General features: G+C 35.6%; 1 protein-coding gene across 1 annotated transcript in view; it reads left to right on the top strand.

The window, feature by feature from the left end:
• The window catches only part of HCN1 (hyperpolarization activated cyclic nucleotide gated potassium channel 1), a 176441-nt gene extending 159608 nt beyond the window's left edge, over window positions 1–16833 (top strand). The window contains exons 7-8 of the mRNA XM_071730555.1: window positions 11187–11351; window positions 13215–16833. Of these exons, the coding sequence (XP_071586656.1) occupies window positions 11187–11351; window positions 13215–14035 (986 nt within the window). The 3' untranslated portion in view covers window positions 14036–16833. The remainder of the gene's footprint in view (window positions 1–11186; window positions 11352–13214) is intronic.
• Window positions 16834–17240: the final 407 nt, after the last annotated feature.

Below are 17240 nucleotides of genomic sequence, written 5' to 3'. Positions count from 1 at the left end.
TTAGAGTTGGTAAAAAGAAAAGAGTTTGAAGTCCACACAGACAAAGCACATGAATTTGAGTGATGTTCTTGTAGAGATACATAGTTCATTGTTTACTAAGGCTTTACAGAGCAGAAATAGTAATGTATTTTATGAGACTAATATTAATCTAAATTACTTTATAGCACTATACATTGGTATAAACTGATATAACACTACTGCTGTGAGGAAATTCTAATTTTTCCCCATTAGAAATTATTAGATTTAAAATGTCTTATGATTAATAACATCAAACATTTAGAAGTGTAATAAACTGAAGAGAAGTTTGCTTTAGCAAAATAACTGCTTTCCAGCAATTTCCTTCCTCTTAGGTGGCTTCATACATGACTATTAGGGGTCCTTTAGTCATCACAGTAAGATCTGTCTCTGCAAGTTCTCCTTCACTTCTGGAAGAGCCTTTTGCTCCCTGGTGCCTTGTGACCTTCCACTTGTCTTCATACCCCTACCCCAGCCCCAGTCTCTGGTGTTCATATGCACTCTGCTGCAGACTGCAAGCTCCTGTTCGGGGACAAAGGGAGAAAAGCAGCATCTTACCATTTCATAACTCACCTAAGGTTGTTTCCCCTGCAAACAGAAAGGTTAAAGCTGTCCCAAAGCTACTACAGAGCAAGCTGATGATCAGGAGTAGTTTCGTGATGTCCTCCAGCTGCCAGCACCATAGAATCAGAGGAAATTCTCCTAGTGTGCAGTCCTGATCCAGCTAAGCATGTGCTGAACTGCCTCTGTGCTTAACCCGTGTGTTGAGTGGGTCTTACTTGCCTGCAAAGGGAAAAAGAAAGAAAGAAATCCAGCCCTACCCAACCAGTAAGGCCCAGTAAAGCTTACTAAAGGAGGCTTTTTGGGAACACATTCAGGACTCTGCTGTTATTTCATTTGCTTTCTTCTGATGGACAGAGGACTGGTTGTTCTCTGAGGTCTCATCCTGCTCTTGCTGTAGTCACTGGCAAAATTCCTCTGAACCTTAAAGAACACAAGATAAGACTTGTGTTCCTTCTATCTTTTCCTTTCTCCATCTGTTTTCCCACCTGTGTTTACACAGGCTTTCCTTCATTCAGCAAGCTAGACGTATGTTCCAGGAAATGATAACCCCTTGTTTCTAGCAGATCCTGTGCTAGAGCTGAAGGAATGCCGATATTGCCAGGGAAATCCAAACTGAGTGAGTAGGAAGTGTAGGTATATTTTTATGAATTATGCCTGCAGGCCCCATTGAGTTTTCACTATATTTGCAGTTGGTGGGAGTTTTCTAGTGTGAAGTGGTGCCAAATATGTCCATTGCAGTTCCCCCACCCCTTTGTTTTTCCTGCTTCATTTTACCACTGAGAATCACAATGGTTTCACATAACTTGGAGTCATCCAGTAAATTCATTTGTAGACTAACTAAAACTCATACTGCTAAAAAGTATTTTTGCTTATAGTTTTTTCCTATGAGCTCCCAGATATGTTGAACATGAAAAGGTGCATGTGATTTTTCAATTTTTTTTGATTATACATGTACGAGAGTTTCTTTGTAAGAATAAGAATATTAAGATGTTATGGCCAGCCTCTTGTGTTGTTGTAAGAGGTAAATATATATTTTATTTTATTTATTCAAAGACAAGTATCAACAACTAGGCTGAAGATAATCTTTAGCAAAATTATATATAAATCAGATTTTCATTCCCATCTTCCCAAAATACGTCCCAAAGACATATTATGACATCTTTTTTTATTTGGATTGTTTACAGCACATAGTTCATGGAATTCTTTACATTTTTAAATGTTTTATTTGGCTTAAATTATTTACTGCTGCATTAACAGTTACCCTTCCACACTTGAAATTCTAATAAATTGTGTCTTGCATTCGCTTCAGCTTCTGGAAGGCCAATTAGACACAACTTCTTTGACCTACCTATTATTTATGGAGTTTTTCCCTATTTCAGAACAGGAACTGTCAGTTTATTTTAGACCAGTGCAGTGGAAAATAATACCATGGGAAATGTTGAGTCACTTTAGATTATATTTTGCTACTTTTTTTTTTTTTTTTTTTCCCTGGGTGGACTGTAGGTACTTCCTTTTGATAGACTTACTTTTGAAGATTTGAGATATAGCACTGGTTATAAATACAGAAAGTGCTGTTTAAGTGCCTGACCACTGTTTTACATCTGCACAATATGACATGATACACAGTTTTGCATTTTGCAAAAATACTGCACATGGCAACCCTTATTCAAGGTAGTGGTGAATTAATTCTATAGTGAGAATTAATTCATACTCCAACACAAATAATTAAATACAAGCAGCTTCCCTGAGGTGTGCTTGCAATTAAATGCTTTAAGGGATCAAGCTCTCCAGATCTCCATACCAACTCACTCCTGAAATGTCATTTTGGCACAGACTGGTCTGCCATTTTGAGACTAGATTTTATCATGCTATAGCATAATTTCTTATTAAGCATCATGTTGTTATTTTGTCACCAAACTTTATGTATAGAAAATTTTATGCCATCAGAAGAAATTCTCACTATTTAGGAAGGAAAATATCATTTTGAAGTCTAAGACACTTTTAAAGAAGATAGTACGAAAATAACTTACTCTGAAGCTAAAAGATAGAAATGGGTTTGGTTTTAGGAATTTTATTACTTAGCAAATGTAAGGTTAAATTAATAATAATACTTTTAGTAATAGTTCTTGCTATCTAAATAACATACGTTTTCAAACCAAACTTGAATTTTATTTCTGTGAATTGATGAATAGTATACTGCTTTTAATTTATACTTTGCACAAAAAGAATGAGATAAAAGCAAAATATCACATCAGCATAGCCTGAAAATCTGAGGTAGACAACAGATAAACTAGAAGCTTTTGCAAGAACCTTCAGTTTTACACAGTAGAATTTAAACTAAATATTTGAGTTTAGATTAAATATTTAATCTAAATATTTAATTCAGAACTGACAGGCTCTGATCATGTGTTTAATAATTTAATGAGAAAAAAATGAAGTGCAATATTTTTTCCGTCCACTTAAATTCAAGTTGAATAGTTTAATTTGTAACTGTTATTGTTTGCCAAACTCAAGATGAGAGAAGCATAATCCTGAATACATAAGGAAAAAAAAAATGGCTTTTTAAAATGGGGAATAGGCATCCATCTGAATGAAAGCAAGCAAAATGACTTACACAAAATCACTTTTACCTTTTGTACATTGTCATAGAATCTATCCTTAATTATTATTTTTCAAAATAAATTAAAATAAGTATCAGTAAAATGATAAGCTTTTACATGATAATAAACAGACACCTTAGTGTCCCGTAGTACAAAGAACACTTCAATAAAGTAAAATAAAAATAAAAATATATGTGTGCTCTGTTATGAACAACAAGGATAATATATTTGTTTTTCTATTTTATATAATGAGCCTAAGTTTCTGTTCTATTAAACAGAACTTTCTCAGAGTAATTTGAGTTAACAATAGAAAATAGGCAGGATGTAAGAATGTCACTGGCTTCTGTTTGCTCTGGTAATGAAAACTTGGCCGCAGCTGTTTGAAGTAAAAAAGAAAAAGACAGGTCAGGATGGAACATAAAATGTCTCTGGTGAGATAAGATGCCACTTTTTGTAATGATTATTGTAGTCTAACCATGTATTTTTGGCTGTCTTTCTTGATGTAAAATTGATTATGACTTAAAAACTTCCAGAAAAGAATTAAATTATACCATCAATATATATTAAGTATATTACATTGAAATATGCTTAATAGTGTGTCAGTATTAATTTTACAGGATATATGAGGAGTTAAAACCATGTAGCTATATCAATCTTGTAAAAAATTATAGTAATTAGAGAGTGGCTACAATAGATTGGCTTATTGCATCCAAATGTGCCTTGAAAATTAATATATGCCCAAAATGTCTTTTTCTGTATCAACATTTACTTCTATCATAGTAGCTAATATTTTAAAGTCTCTGCCAAGGTGTTTTAATGAATTTTTATGGAAATAATAATGAGTAAGGCTCAAAACATATAAATTAATAGCATGTTATCACAATGCTTTTCTCAGAGCTGCTATAAAGTAGTGTGCTAATTTTTATTGAATTAAGTTGACTGAGAAGAACAGGGGTTGCTATAGAAAGCAGGCTTTTCATAGTTTAGCAGCATAAAAGAAAAATTTGGCGCATAGTAAAGAAAGCAGCATACTTTAAGGCTTGCTGAAAAACCTAAATAAATAGGAAATCTCTATAAACGCTTTAAAAGTTCGAGCCAATAGAAATTAGACAGTTATTTTTAAAAGAATAATTTTTTCCCCAGGAAATTTGTCCTGTATCCAGTGAAAAAAAAAGTGTCTCTCTACAAATTAGAAATACTATTAGAAAAAAACCAAGACTAGAACATCTCTAATTATACCACTTACTGTATCAAATATTTGACGCATATATATAAAATATTAAGCAAATGAAGGCGTGGGAAGGAGACCTTTAGGGAAGTCAGTAATGCAAAGAAATATAGCAAAAGCACTAATCATCTTCAACCTGTATTTTAGATCAGGAAAATGGTTACAAAATGCCCGCTATGGATACATGTCTCCAGTTGCTTCTAACTTGCTTGTTTCAAAGTTTCCTTTTTGTAATGGTGTGGCTGTGGATACAAACTCTATCTTTGTGGGACTTGTTTCCCAAAGATAGCAGTCTGGATTACAGAGACTGATAAATGCTGCTGGTGGAGGGTGACGATAGCCCTTATTTCTTTTCCCAATTAACCATTTCCTACCTCAAGAAGGCAAAACTCTTACCCCTATTATTATTATTACTATTATTATTATTATTATTATTATTATTATTATCTCCAACATTGCAGAATTATGTCATATTCAAACATCAAAGCAAATATTCTTTTCGATCTCCATTGCATTCTCTCTTCACATATGTGACGTGATGTATAGGAGACATCTTCATGATGGAGGAATTAAATAAGCTGGTAAGGGTGATGGCAAGCAGGGACAGATACTTGCAAACAAGAGTCGTGTTCCTAACTTGCAGTGAGGGGACAATTCCATGCTCAGTAAGCATGACTCTCTAGCTTACAGAATGAGGTAAATTTCTGCATTTTTAGTTGCTGTATTAATAGAGGTGCAATTAATCCTTTCTAATCTTTTTCTGGGTTTTGGTTGGTTGATTGATTGGTGGGTTGTTTGTTTGTTTGTTTGTTTTTTGTTTGGTTTTGGGTTTTGTTTCTTTTTTTGGTGGGTTTTTCATTTTTTATTAATAGAAAAGCTGTCACAAATAGGTAAGTTTAAATTAAGTTTATGTAAATAGATCAAAAAGTAACAGGAGCCCAAAACTGAGGCATTAAGGAAGTTGATTGGACATTCTAATTGGACATTTTCAGTCCTTCTTCAAAATACTGGCTACTCAGCAGTGTACCTAGGCCTCCTTCATTAACTCTCTCTCTGCTCAATGAACCCAGATATCTTTGCAGGCAATTGTTGTTGGCATTTTTTAAATAAAGAGATCCTATGGGCAGTATCATTTTTTGCACATTCTGACAAACTGAAACCGTCTTGTCTGCAGTTCCATATTTAGTGTAAATCAGGTGGGAAAAGGTGTGGTTTTTGCAAAGCTTTCTTTTGGGCAGTCCAGACTACCAACCAAGTCCATTTTCCTTTCTCTTTAAGTTCTCTGCTTTGGGACTGTTCCTGTTGACCAGTGACCGTACTTTAAGGTTTCTTAAATACAGGATTGAATTCAGTGCTAAATGCAACTCCAACCTTTTCATTTCCATTGATTTCATAGATCTAGAGTTCATGGCTATTACTTCCTTGTGTTTTTTCTCCACAGTTGTGACTAATGAATGTAAATACAATTTTTGCAAAACAACTTCAAAATATATTCTGTATAGCTAGAAAAAATCCATTTTGTGAGCTACTGATAATATGTTGAAAGAAAAAAAAAATTATTAAAAAGTTAGAAAAAATTATATGTATTTTGTGTTTTCCAGAGATAAACAAAAAAAACAAAACAAAAAAAAAAGAGTCAGAAATGCAGAAATATGTGTTAAAGCAATCACATTTTTACCATATGAAACAGCTTCTCCTTATGTTCTGCACTAGAGATTATTAAAATAACATGGAACTGGGAAATCTAGAAGCTTACTGTTTCTTTTTAAATTTCTTTAAGTTTATGTATTTCTCCCCTAGTGATATAAAGTGTGCGCTCATATTACCTTTTGTAAAGCCAGCAGCAGAGTGCCCCAAGGTCCATTCCTGTGACTGGTGCACCAAGAAAGAACCCATTAACTAACTTCTGGTCAGTGGACAACTTCTGTAGCTTGAAGGAAATCCAGAAGTATTGACTTTTGCACAATGCCAAAGAGTTTTGGTTATGTAGAGTTGTGTTAGAAAAGAATAACCTAAATCTGATAGGTCTGGGAAACTTGTTCTGAAGACTTACAAGATAGGTGGGCGGATAGAGCTTTTGTGCATCTAAGATTTTTCAATAATAGTTTAGTAACTCATTGCTGTCTATAAAATAAATATTCTAATCCACTGATGGATTCTCATTAAACATTCCCAAATATGTTAGACAGACCAACCCAAGCCTTTGAATTGCTTTGATTTTTCATCTTTCTTCTAATACTGAAAAGTAACCAGATGGTCTAAATTGCTGCCTGCCCATTTGCACAGCAATTTATATGACTGCTACAAGATAAAACAGGTTTCCTGCTGAGGAACTGAATAGTCAGCCATCCTCAGCTGGAAGGACATTTCAGTAGATCTGAAGATGCTGTAATGTAAAATCTGACAGATGATGGCAAACTTGTTACAGCCTTGGAAGGGGACAGAGCACCTAATGTACTGCTGTAGATCAGAAATTCATAGAAACTGGTGTTTATTTGTACTTGATTTTAATATTGACAATATTTAAAATAGTAGTTAACTTATTTACAAATTACTACAAAAATTAATTCCTATACCAGGTAAAATGAGCTTTTCTTTAATTCTGGTCTTTGTGTCCTTGCCACAGAAAGCTGTGCACTCTATAATAATTGAATGTGTTGATTTTCTATTTGTTGCTAGATACCACCCTAAGCTAAGGGTGTTCCATGGAGGCAGAACCATTTCAGTGTCCTTTAATAAAACAGCTAACTACTGGACTCATAGCTGTTTCCTTTATTGATAGTTTCTCTGTTGGTGGACACATTTTGTTTACTTTGATTTTTGAAGTTTTTCAATCTCTAGTCAAACTTTTATGTTTTATAGAAAGTTGAGTACATCTGGGGCATAATTTATATGGAAAATGAACTGACAGGTTAATGGATTGGTGCCATGCTGTAAGATACTTTATTGCCTCTTATAGTAAAAAAAGGTTTTTCCTAGGTCTGTATAAAGGGGAAAGAAGAAACTATTGCTTGAGCTACCAGTTCATGGCCTCATTCAGCAAAGACTAAGAAAACAATGCAAAATTGTAAATGCTGCTGAAAGAGTACCACTCCCATATATGCCCAGCAGTTATTTTCTTTAAGGAAAAAAATATTGAGGAATCACAGAGCAACAGGGGAATAACATAACAGGAGGATAATTATTACATACGGTGACATAATGTTACAGCCCAGAAGAACAATGAGCTTCAACTTGGAACCAAAACTGTGGTCCTTACAAAAGGCCTGCTAGTCCTACTTTTTCTAAGATCATCCTACAAGTTGTGTTATTCACCTTAATTCATTCAAGTTTTCTAGAAATCAGATTTATTGCTGTCTTTCAGGTATGTAGAATTTCCTATCCGAAGTGTTCTGTCATACTAATGCAATAATAAAATAAAATAAAATCTACGTTTCCTGTTTTATGAGGTTCTTTTGGAAGTTGCACTGTTCTGTGGGGAAGATCTAATGGTAGAATAACACAAACTGTGATTTTCACGGACAAATAAATCACATTGGTATTAAGTAAGAATAAATAAATGTTTTAGCATAATTTATTTCTTTTAAATAGTCATTTTTCAGTAGCACAGTGATTAACTTCCCTTTTAGAATGTTGTAGATAGTAGTTTTTCAAAGAGATTAAATAATTAAAGCAAAAATTGTGCTAAGAGGTGAATTACAGGTTCACAGCAGCCTGACACATAATTATTAATTGGAATCGAAGACATTCTTTTGTTTGAAAAGGAAAGATAGAAGTATTTGACACTTGGAAAGGATCAGCATGAAGGCAATGCACCATGCCAACCGCAGATGTGAATATTAGTGAGTAATATGCTGGCCATTGATTTCTTTTTATGCTAAAAGAGAACCTTGTTTGTCCAAGCTGTTTGAAAATAGTCTGTATCCTTTGTGTTTCACTGCACACTCCTGTGCTATTGTTTGTATTTTATAGGCTGTTTAAATCAATTGGACATTAAGGAGAGTATAATTGTTGAGGACATCTGGTCTATTTGATGCCACTAAGAGTAGTTTTAAATATATATATATATAAAAAATTTATATAATATATATAATATATGATATATAAGCCTATATATTATATAATGTATAATGTATTTTCATTACTTCTTGGAATCTATTTTTATTTATTTGTAAAAAAAAAAAAAAATTGTTACTTTACTTTACTTAAAAGAACAAAAGTGCTTATAGAAACACATTTTGACATTCCGTGTTCTTCCTTTGCAGTTCAAGTAATGAGGTTGCACATACTACATCTTACTGTGCTTTACATAGCTACATGTGCAAACATATAGCTAATAGATGAAATGCACTTAAATGCAGATTACATACAATTAAGAAGCATGTTAATCATGTGACCAGAGTACAGATGATGCTATTGGTAGCTATAGGAAGGCAAAATAGATGATGTATCAGTGACTAAAACAACTCTTATCAGTCAAGAAATGCATTGGATGAGCATTCATCACATGGTACTCTTTTCCTTCAGAAGGCTGTAGTTCATCTTTTGAATAATAGTGCTCAACTGGAACGAAGAACACAAAGCTTTCTCTGTTTCCTGAGCAGGCAGACTCTACAGTGGCACTCCTTGATCAGTTTCTAGGTGCTGGAACATTTGCTTTATCTTTTCTGACCCATCTTTCATTATCTTGTTTAACTGGAAGTCTCCATTATGGTGATTAAGAGCCTTCAAAATCTAACATTGTCTCTTTTGGTTTCTTCCTGTCCTTGTTGAATTAATCCAAAAAAAGTGCTCTAATAATGATGAAAATAGTGCTTTTTTCATATCTTTGTACACTTTTTGGAATGGTTGGGACTCATAGTCAACATTTGTTTCATTTTTGGCATGTGAACTTTTTTCATCTCAAGTACTTTTATTTTTTGGTTGTAGCAGTAGAACATCCTTATGTCTCTAGTCTTAAAATTTTGCAGAAATTTTAAGAAAGCTGGAAAACAAGAGGTGATCATCAGTCACACTGATTTTCCACCTAGTTAAGTTGTCTCTAAATTCAACCATGTATTACAAAGCTTTATTCTGTATGAGATCTAAAGATTATCTTAGAAAATGGAGCAGGCATTCACTGCATTTAACTTCTCCCTTTGGGCAAAATGTCCATCTTACTCTTGTAACTAAAATGCAGTGAGTTCAATCCAAGGAGAAGGGGTCATGATGAGCTAGGGGATGGAAAAAGAAAGGACTGACTTCTGTTTGACTTGGCTGGCTCTTTACAATAAACTGTCATTATTTTGCAGGTATCAAGTTTTGTGAAGGACAATAGGTAAAGACTTTCAATACCCATTAGTCTATAAATTCTCCCCAAAGCTGTTGGGGTTTAAGCACTTTCTGTGCTAGTAGTGGTCACATATTAATTCACTTTGATTTATCCACTTTTATTTAAGCATCTTAGCCCCTGAGGCTTCAAGGTTAGGTGGCATGTGGAAATTCTTCCACAAGAAGCATTAGACAAGAAGTGCTAAGGTTCTGTACATTCTAAATTAATGTTTTAAATTTATTTTTAAAGACATTCAAAAAACAAAACAAAAAAAAAAACCCCAAAACCAACAAAAAACCCCACAAGCAAACAATAAAAACAAACAAAAAAGCTATCACTACAGATCTGAAGTATAGCCTGCAGAATTCTTTGTTAATGAAGAATATTTGGTTTTCCACACTTGAGAATGATAGTTGATTGGGACTGAGAATGATCATTTCTGACAGGCACAAAATCAGGGAAGAAAAGAGTTTCCTAGCTAGTAATTAAATATAAACAAATCTGAACTCACTGCTCTTGACTTCTAGAACTGGGTAAGGAAGCTGTCTTTCTCCCTGCCAGAATCCAAAAATTGCTGATATATCTTTGTCCTTATTCCCCAGCTTGAAAATGGGATCAACCCAAACGCTTGTTTTTGCAATTGACTTTGTAATTTTTGTGGTTTAATATAGAAAAATAAATATTATTCTCCATATGTTTTGTTCTGACAAGCTTTGGGCATTGTCTTTGAACTTTATCTATTCCTGTGAGTTCAGTCACAAGTTTGGGGCTGTTTCTTGGGACTCTACATATGGCTTCGATGTCTTCTGTTCCAAAATTACGAATCCCTGTTGGAGGCACTTGCAGAGAAAGGCTACTAAATTAATCAAACGGAGTAAGCAGATATTAAAAGGCTCTGTTTTTCAGCCCAATGAGAGAGAAAAAAAAAAGTAAAAAATCATGCTTACTCTCCAAGAATACCTAGGACATAAACCCCAAGGAAACAGGAAGCATTTTCATGCTTGAAGCATTTTTCTTAGAACAGCTCTTATATTGAATACTATTATATCATGTATTAAATATATTTAATAAATCCAGTTAAATATTAAAGGAATTGGCATTATCTGTCAGATAGCTCTTTAAAAGAAAACAATCAGTAGAATCACTTGGGTTAATTGAGTCAGCAAGCCGTTTGGCAGCTGATCAGTCATTTCTTACAACTTCAAGAAATTTTTTTTTTAAGTCTTGATAAAATATTATTTCAGACTGAGGAGGTGTATAAGCAGGGTTCTTAAAGCATATTACTTCTTTTTTTCATAATAACAGAAATGGAATAAAAAAACCTTCATCATTGTCCCTGCAGCCTTGTGTAAAAAGCAATGGAAAAATTGCAGATGAGTACTGAATTACTGAATCACTTCCTAGTTTTTAAGTTTCACATTGCTCACTAACTTGTTTTCTGTGTGTGCTAAATTTTTTCTCTTTGCAGAGATTTGCCTTTTGACCAAGGGCCGTCGAACTGCCAGTGTACGAGCAGACACGTACTGTCGCCTGTACTCCCTTTCGGTGGACAACTTCAACGAGGTTCTGGAAGAGTACCCCATGATGAGAAGGGCCTTTGAAACAGTGGCAATTGACAGACTTGACAGGATAGGTATTTTTTTTTTCCATATGAGGAATTCTTGAAACCTTCCTGTTTTTTCTTTTCTTTGAATTGCAGGATAAAATACCCAGATTAAACGCTTCTTAATTTTTGTTTGTTTGCTTTTCTTTTTCTGATATACTGCAGCAAATGTTCTGTTGATCTGTGATTAGGACGTGTCCAGACAACAAATTCTTGAATCTGACTTTTAAATAACAAAATAAGTTTTAGAAAGCTCTCACAGTCCTATGAGGATTATTTTATAAGGTTTAATTATCATTAGTTTTATTTATTAATCCTGTATATTTCTGTTGCTGACATCAGCACTTGACAGGGTTCACGCTGTTCCATGAGTAGATGACATTTTCCTACATAAATTGTTTACAGATGACATCTATAATGCTGGAAAGAGCTGAAGCCTCTTAATGCTCACAAAATCCGTGATGGTTGAAGTGAATTAATCTTTTGCAGCAGGGCTCTCATTTTCCTCACAACATGGGCACTGCTAGCTGCACACTGGTGTTACTCAGATCTGCTTGCAATCAGAAAAGCAGGCCAACAATACCCAAGTGAAAGGCAGAAGGATATGGCAGATTGTCAAAGCAGGATGTGCAAAGTCTGCTGTTGTGCATCCAGACATTCTGTACCTCTTTAATAGGACATACTAGATAAAATATTGATTGGGAAAAGTGTATTCTGATCATTATTTTATTGACAGTACTTTTAAAATGCATCTCTGCGTAAAAAATAATTTGCTGCTTGGTGGTATTTCCTCAACTTCGCAAGAAAACTCCAATGTAAGGATTTCTCCATATAACACTATCTCAATACAGTTAAGTATACACTTTCTTCAAAGTAAATGCATAAAAAATTGCATAGTAATGTTGTCTATTCTAATCTGAAGGTGTTATTTAAAAGAAAGCATGTTTAATATAGCAAAAATGAAGAAATTAGATGCAAGTAAAGAGGTTTCTAATATTTAATAGATATGTGTTTTAAACATTTTCAGGCCATGAGCGCTCAGTGCATTAATTTTTTTTATCAAGACTTTTCAAACACTTCATTTGTCTCTCAAGGCTCTCTGGAAATGTAGTCTATCTCTAAAAAATGTGTGCTATGTAAATAAATAATATTAGGATTAGAGTCCAGCCTGTTCATCGAGTAGTTGGGTGCAGTTGTATTGCTGTGTGTCTGACACAAATTAGTGTCTATATACTGCAGACACTAAGAGCCATCAAGCAGACATAAGGACACAGTGTACAGCAGTCTTGATTGTGTAAGCAGGTGTTGCATTATCAGTGAGTTCATACTAGTTCGCAAATATTCGAAAAGATTATTTCTTGCAGGCTAGTAGTCACTGGTTACTAATGTCTAATAATTAGTTCCAGGGAATGTGCTAAATGGCAAGTGTATTTATAACTTATGTAACAGTTTGGTGGAAATTAGGACAGTTTTGCAATGACAGAAAAAGACCCGATGCACGCAGAGTCCCATGGCTTTTTCCACCCTGTTGAGTAAATTACTGTGGTTACATTTGCAGAATAATTGTAGTACTAGCACTACCCTAAAGTGAAGAGGCACAGAAACCCAGGTGCCTCTGCTCACAGGGGTGTTAGGAGAGCCTGACACGGTCGTGCAGAGAGCAGGCACCCGGGCATGTGTGGATGGCAGCCATCAGGAGCTGCCTGCCAGCCCCAGGCGCGGGAAAGGTCCCTGCTGTGGCACAGCCTTCTGCAGTGGGAACACTGCCGATCTGTGGCCCTTGCTCAGCCCGGTGTTTGCAACGCCCTCAGTGATGCGGGCTGAAATGCAAAGACAGAGAGAGGGTCTGCCCCTGTGTGTCAGCCTCACCAACTCTTCTGTCTCTCTGTGTAGGTAAAAAGAACTCGATCCTCCTGCAGAAGTTCCAGAAGGACCTCAACACCGGTGTTTTCAACAACCAGGAGAACGAGATCCTGAAGCAGATCGTGAAGCACGACAGGGAGATGGTGCAGACCATCGTCCCCGTAAGCTTGCAGCAGATGCCCGCCCTGAACTCCACCACCTCCTCATCACGTGTCAGGACACAGTCCCCTCCTGTGTACACCGCCAGCAGCCTGTCCCACGGAAACCTCCACTCGCCCTCGCCCAGCACGCAGACGCCCCAGCAGGCTGTCATCCTCTCGCCCTGCTCCTACACCACCGCCATCTGCAGCCCGCCTGTACAGAGCCCTCTGGCCGGCCGAACTTTCCAGTACGCCTCGCCGACCGCCTCGCAGCTGTCCCTCATGCAGCAGCAGCAGCCGCAGCAGCAGTCACCACAGGCACCCCAGCAGCCCCCGGGGGCCGCGCAGAAGAACGAGGTCCACAAGAGCACCCAGGCCCTCCACAACACCAACCTGACCCGGGAGGTGCGGCCCCTCTCCGCCTCGCAGCCGTCCCTGCCCCACGAGATGTCCACCCTGATCGCCAGGCCTCACCCCACCGTCGGGGAGTCCCTGGCCTCCCTCCCGCAGCCCGCCCCTGGCCCCGGCGTGGCCCCGGCTGCCAGAGCCTCGGTGCCTCAGCGGGTCTCGCTTTTCCGACAGATGTCCTCTGGAGCCATCCCCCCGCACCGGGGATCTGCGCCGGGATCTGGCCCCCTGCAACGCGATCCTTCCGCAGTCTTAAGCACCGAGGCTGAGGGAGACAAACCGCGGTTCGCCTCAAATTTATGATCCCAGGTAACTGAGCAACAGACTTGAGACGAACCGAGCACCGTCCCCGGAACTGTTTTAGCCTGATGTTTCCTAATGTACCCCAGCAGTCTGAGAAATAATACTTTAGACAGCTTCGCCCAACTAACGAATGTAAAAAAAAAAAAAAAAAAAAAAAAAAAAAGTTAAAAAGTTAAAAATATATTATTCACAATCTATATATTTTAAAAAAAGAAATTAAACTTGTTTGAATTCATGTCTTCCTTTCGTGAAATCATTAAAAACATCTAATTCCGCTGTAATATTACTTTTTTTTTTAAAATGTGTCGACTTTAAAATTAAAAAGATTTATCTGTTTATGAGGTTTGCTATTTTCATAGGAAAATTGACAACACAATAACAAACCTCAAACAAGTATATTAAAAAAAACAACAAACAAACAAACACAAATTAACACCCTGCCCCCTCCCTCCCCCCTAGGCGGAAATACCAATCTAAGTAACACATAGCACTGATAAGTGATATTCTGAAACCTCTGTTATTTCATTTATTGCATACATGTTGTTAATTTCTCGTGAAGAATTCAGTTGTTATTTCCCATTGCATTTTATGTGTTAGCACTCCGTTGGGAATTAGATTGGAAAAGAAATAAATTGCAAACACCTACAGTCAAAAGGCTGACACTAGCGCTCCTCTGGATAGGTTTAACCTCATGACATGTCAGGCCTTCTGCTGTTTCAGAAAACTGGGTGGACTTCAATCTTCACATCTCTAAAGACTTTTACAAAGACTATGAATATTGCCATTGTAAATAACTTTTTAGACCCAAACAAAAATAGCTGCTGTGTAGTGTATCATTGCAAGGTCTTTGTTTAGGAATTTAGGTTCCAATCTTCACTTCAAAATTTACAGTTTTAAAATTTGTTAAAGCTAGGTGTAACACAGCTGTTAAATTGTATTGCAACGGCTTAAAACCTACAATGTTACTTTTACATGCAATGTTTTATGCAAAATTGTACGCGTGATCCTGCAAACCACTTGTACTGCACCAATACCATCGCTTTTCTCCTTGCCCTCAATAGCATCTGAGAATATTCCATGCATGCTTTGGAGAAAAAAAAATAATAAAAAATAATAATAATTAAAAAAAAAAATAGGTTCAGTCAGCAATTGTAGGAGAAGGCTTTATGATATATTAGAAAATAATAACAATTCATTAATTGTGTCTACCTTAAAATTCCTATAATGCTGACTTTGAATCTCTGGTTTAACTCTAGAAGTGAAGTTTTTCATTTAAAAGATTATTTGTAAACCACAGCTTGATTTAGGCTTTCAGGTGCTTTCTGTGTCTTCACTGTAGTTTTGTAGTTAACTGTGGTGTTAATTTACAAAAATAAATATAATATAGCATCAAGTCTGTCTGGAAATGCACGATTTGCTCTGTGTATATCGTAATTAAATGGATAGTATACCCTAAGGCATGTAGTGTCAAACATAGCCCATAGGTACAAGGTTTGTTATTTTTTTATGTCTTCAAAACAGAAAGGAAATGGTGACAGAAAGCAGGGTTAAAGCATACTGTTTTGTGAATGTTTTGTTTTGTTTGTTCAAACCTTTACATTATCTTACACACACACAAACACACACACACACACACACACACACACAAAGTTATTTCGTAATCATTTGTGCCTGATTTGTCACATTAAATAGAGATTGAAACTAAATGTGTCATAATGTAATTCATTGAAAAAATCAGCATTATGGATATGATAAAAGCATATATTCTGTTCCTTAAAACCCAGCTGACTCATGTTAAGGAAGTGAATGCAAAGGAGTTCTTCTTTTCTGATTAATGCTGAGTTTAACAATGCATGGAAAAATTAAATAACATCACAAACTACGTAATGCAGTGAATCCAGATGTACTTAATAGCCAAGTAAATATTCTAAAGCTAACAGAGCTTGAACCCATGCTGCCTGTTCTGCCTTTTACTAGAGTGGTATATCAAATAAAAAATAAAAAAACTTCGAGTTTTTGCTGACTCCCACTCACCAGTAAAAAGCAATGTAATTAATCCATTAACATGCTGCTGCCATTTATTTAAGTGGCCCAGAGTAGTATATGGGGATATGATTGTTTAAAAGTGTTTGAAACATTATGGATACGCTGCAAGACCGTTTATTTAACAGTACAATACCCCTTATATTATTTTAATACTAACAAATTCTGTCAGTTAATTAAGATCATATACTGATCTTTCAAACTCTTTAAGGTTTACATTTGATAGGAGAAATGGGGTTAGTAGCAAAATATTTTTATATATATTTTTATTTTATTTTAAGCACTACGAAGAAATATTAATTCACATGGTCTTTCAGTGAAACCATAAATAATTTTTAATGACTTTGTAATAGAGTGGACAATATCTAGGATTTGTATGTTAATTTAAAAAAATAATGGTACAGGGTATAAAATTATATACGTATATATATGTATGTATCAATGTATATATACTTAGATTAAGAAACAAATGACTCACATTCCTGTAATATAAAGGTCCATTGCTAGTTTCAGAACTGACCTATTTTCTCTGTACATAAATAAGCCCATAAGTATGAAATCTCATGTCTGTACAGGATGAAATGTATTAATGTAAAAGGTTGGATCTTACTGCTGCTGGGAAGACTATAGATCTGATTCTTACAATAACTGTATGATCAGGGATGAGTTAGATTTTTTTTCTTCTGTCTTTGCTCAAAGCCATAAATAAATATATATAAAAGATTATTAATAAATTGAAGAAAATATACAAAAAATATGATTTTTTTTTGTTTCAATATCTTTCTAACTGTGCCAGTTTTGCTTTACCATGAAAGAACTGTTTGCTTTTCTCTTTTCATTGTTCTAAGCCCAGAGCTCTTATGCACTAAGTGTGGGGGAGGCGGGGAAACAAACTAATTACTCATGCTATTGAAAAAAGAGGGCTTAGAAATTTGAGGATGCAACCTGATTTATCCAAGCAATTTCTCAGATATATTTTCTCTGTAAATTAGAGGAATTCATTCTTCTAAAACACTTTCCCCACAAAACTAATTTAATCCATTACCACAAAACTGTAATATTTCTTGAGTATAAATATTTGACATTGAAGTTTACGTATGTATAAAATTTTAAATACCCTGGGGGAGAATCCCAAGTTGGTTTTAGTGTAAGTTAAGTAAAC

Source organism: Heliangelus exortis, chromosome Z (genome assembly GCF_036169615.1).
Source record: "Heliangelus exortis chromosome Z, bHelExo1.hap1, whole genome shotgun sequence".
In the NCBI taxonomy this organism is placed as follows: Eukaryota; Metazoa; Chordata; class Aves; order Apodiformes; family Trochilidae; genus Heliangelus; species Heliangelus exortis.
Note: the sequence above shows the minus strand (reverse complement) of the source record. Positions and strands in the feature narration are given on the sequence as shown.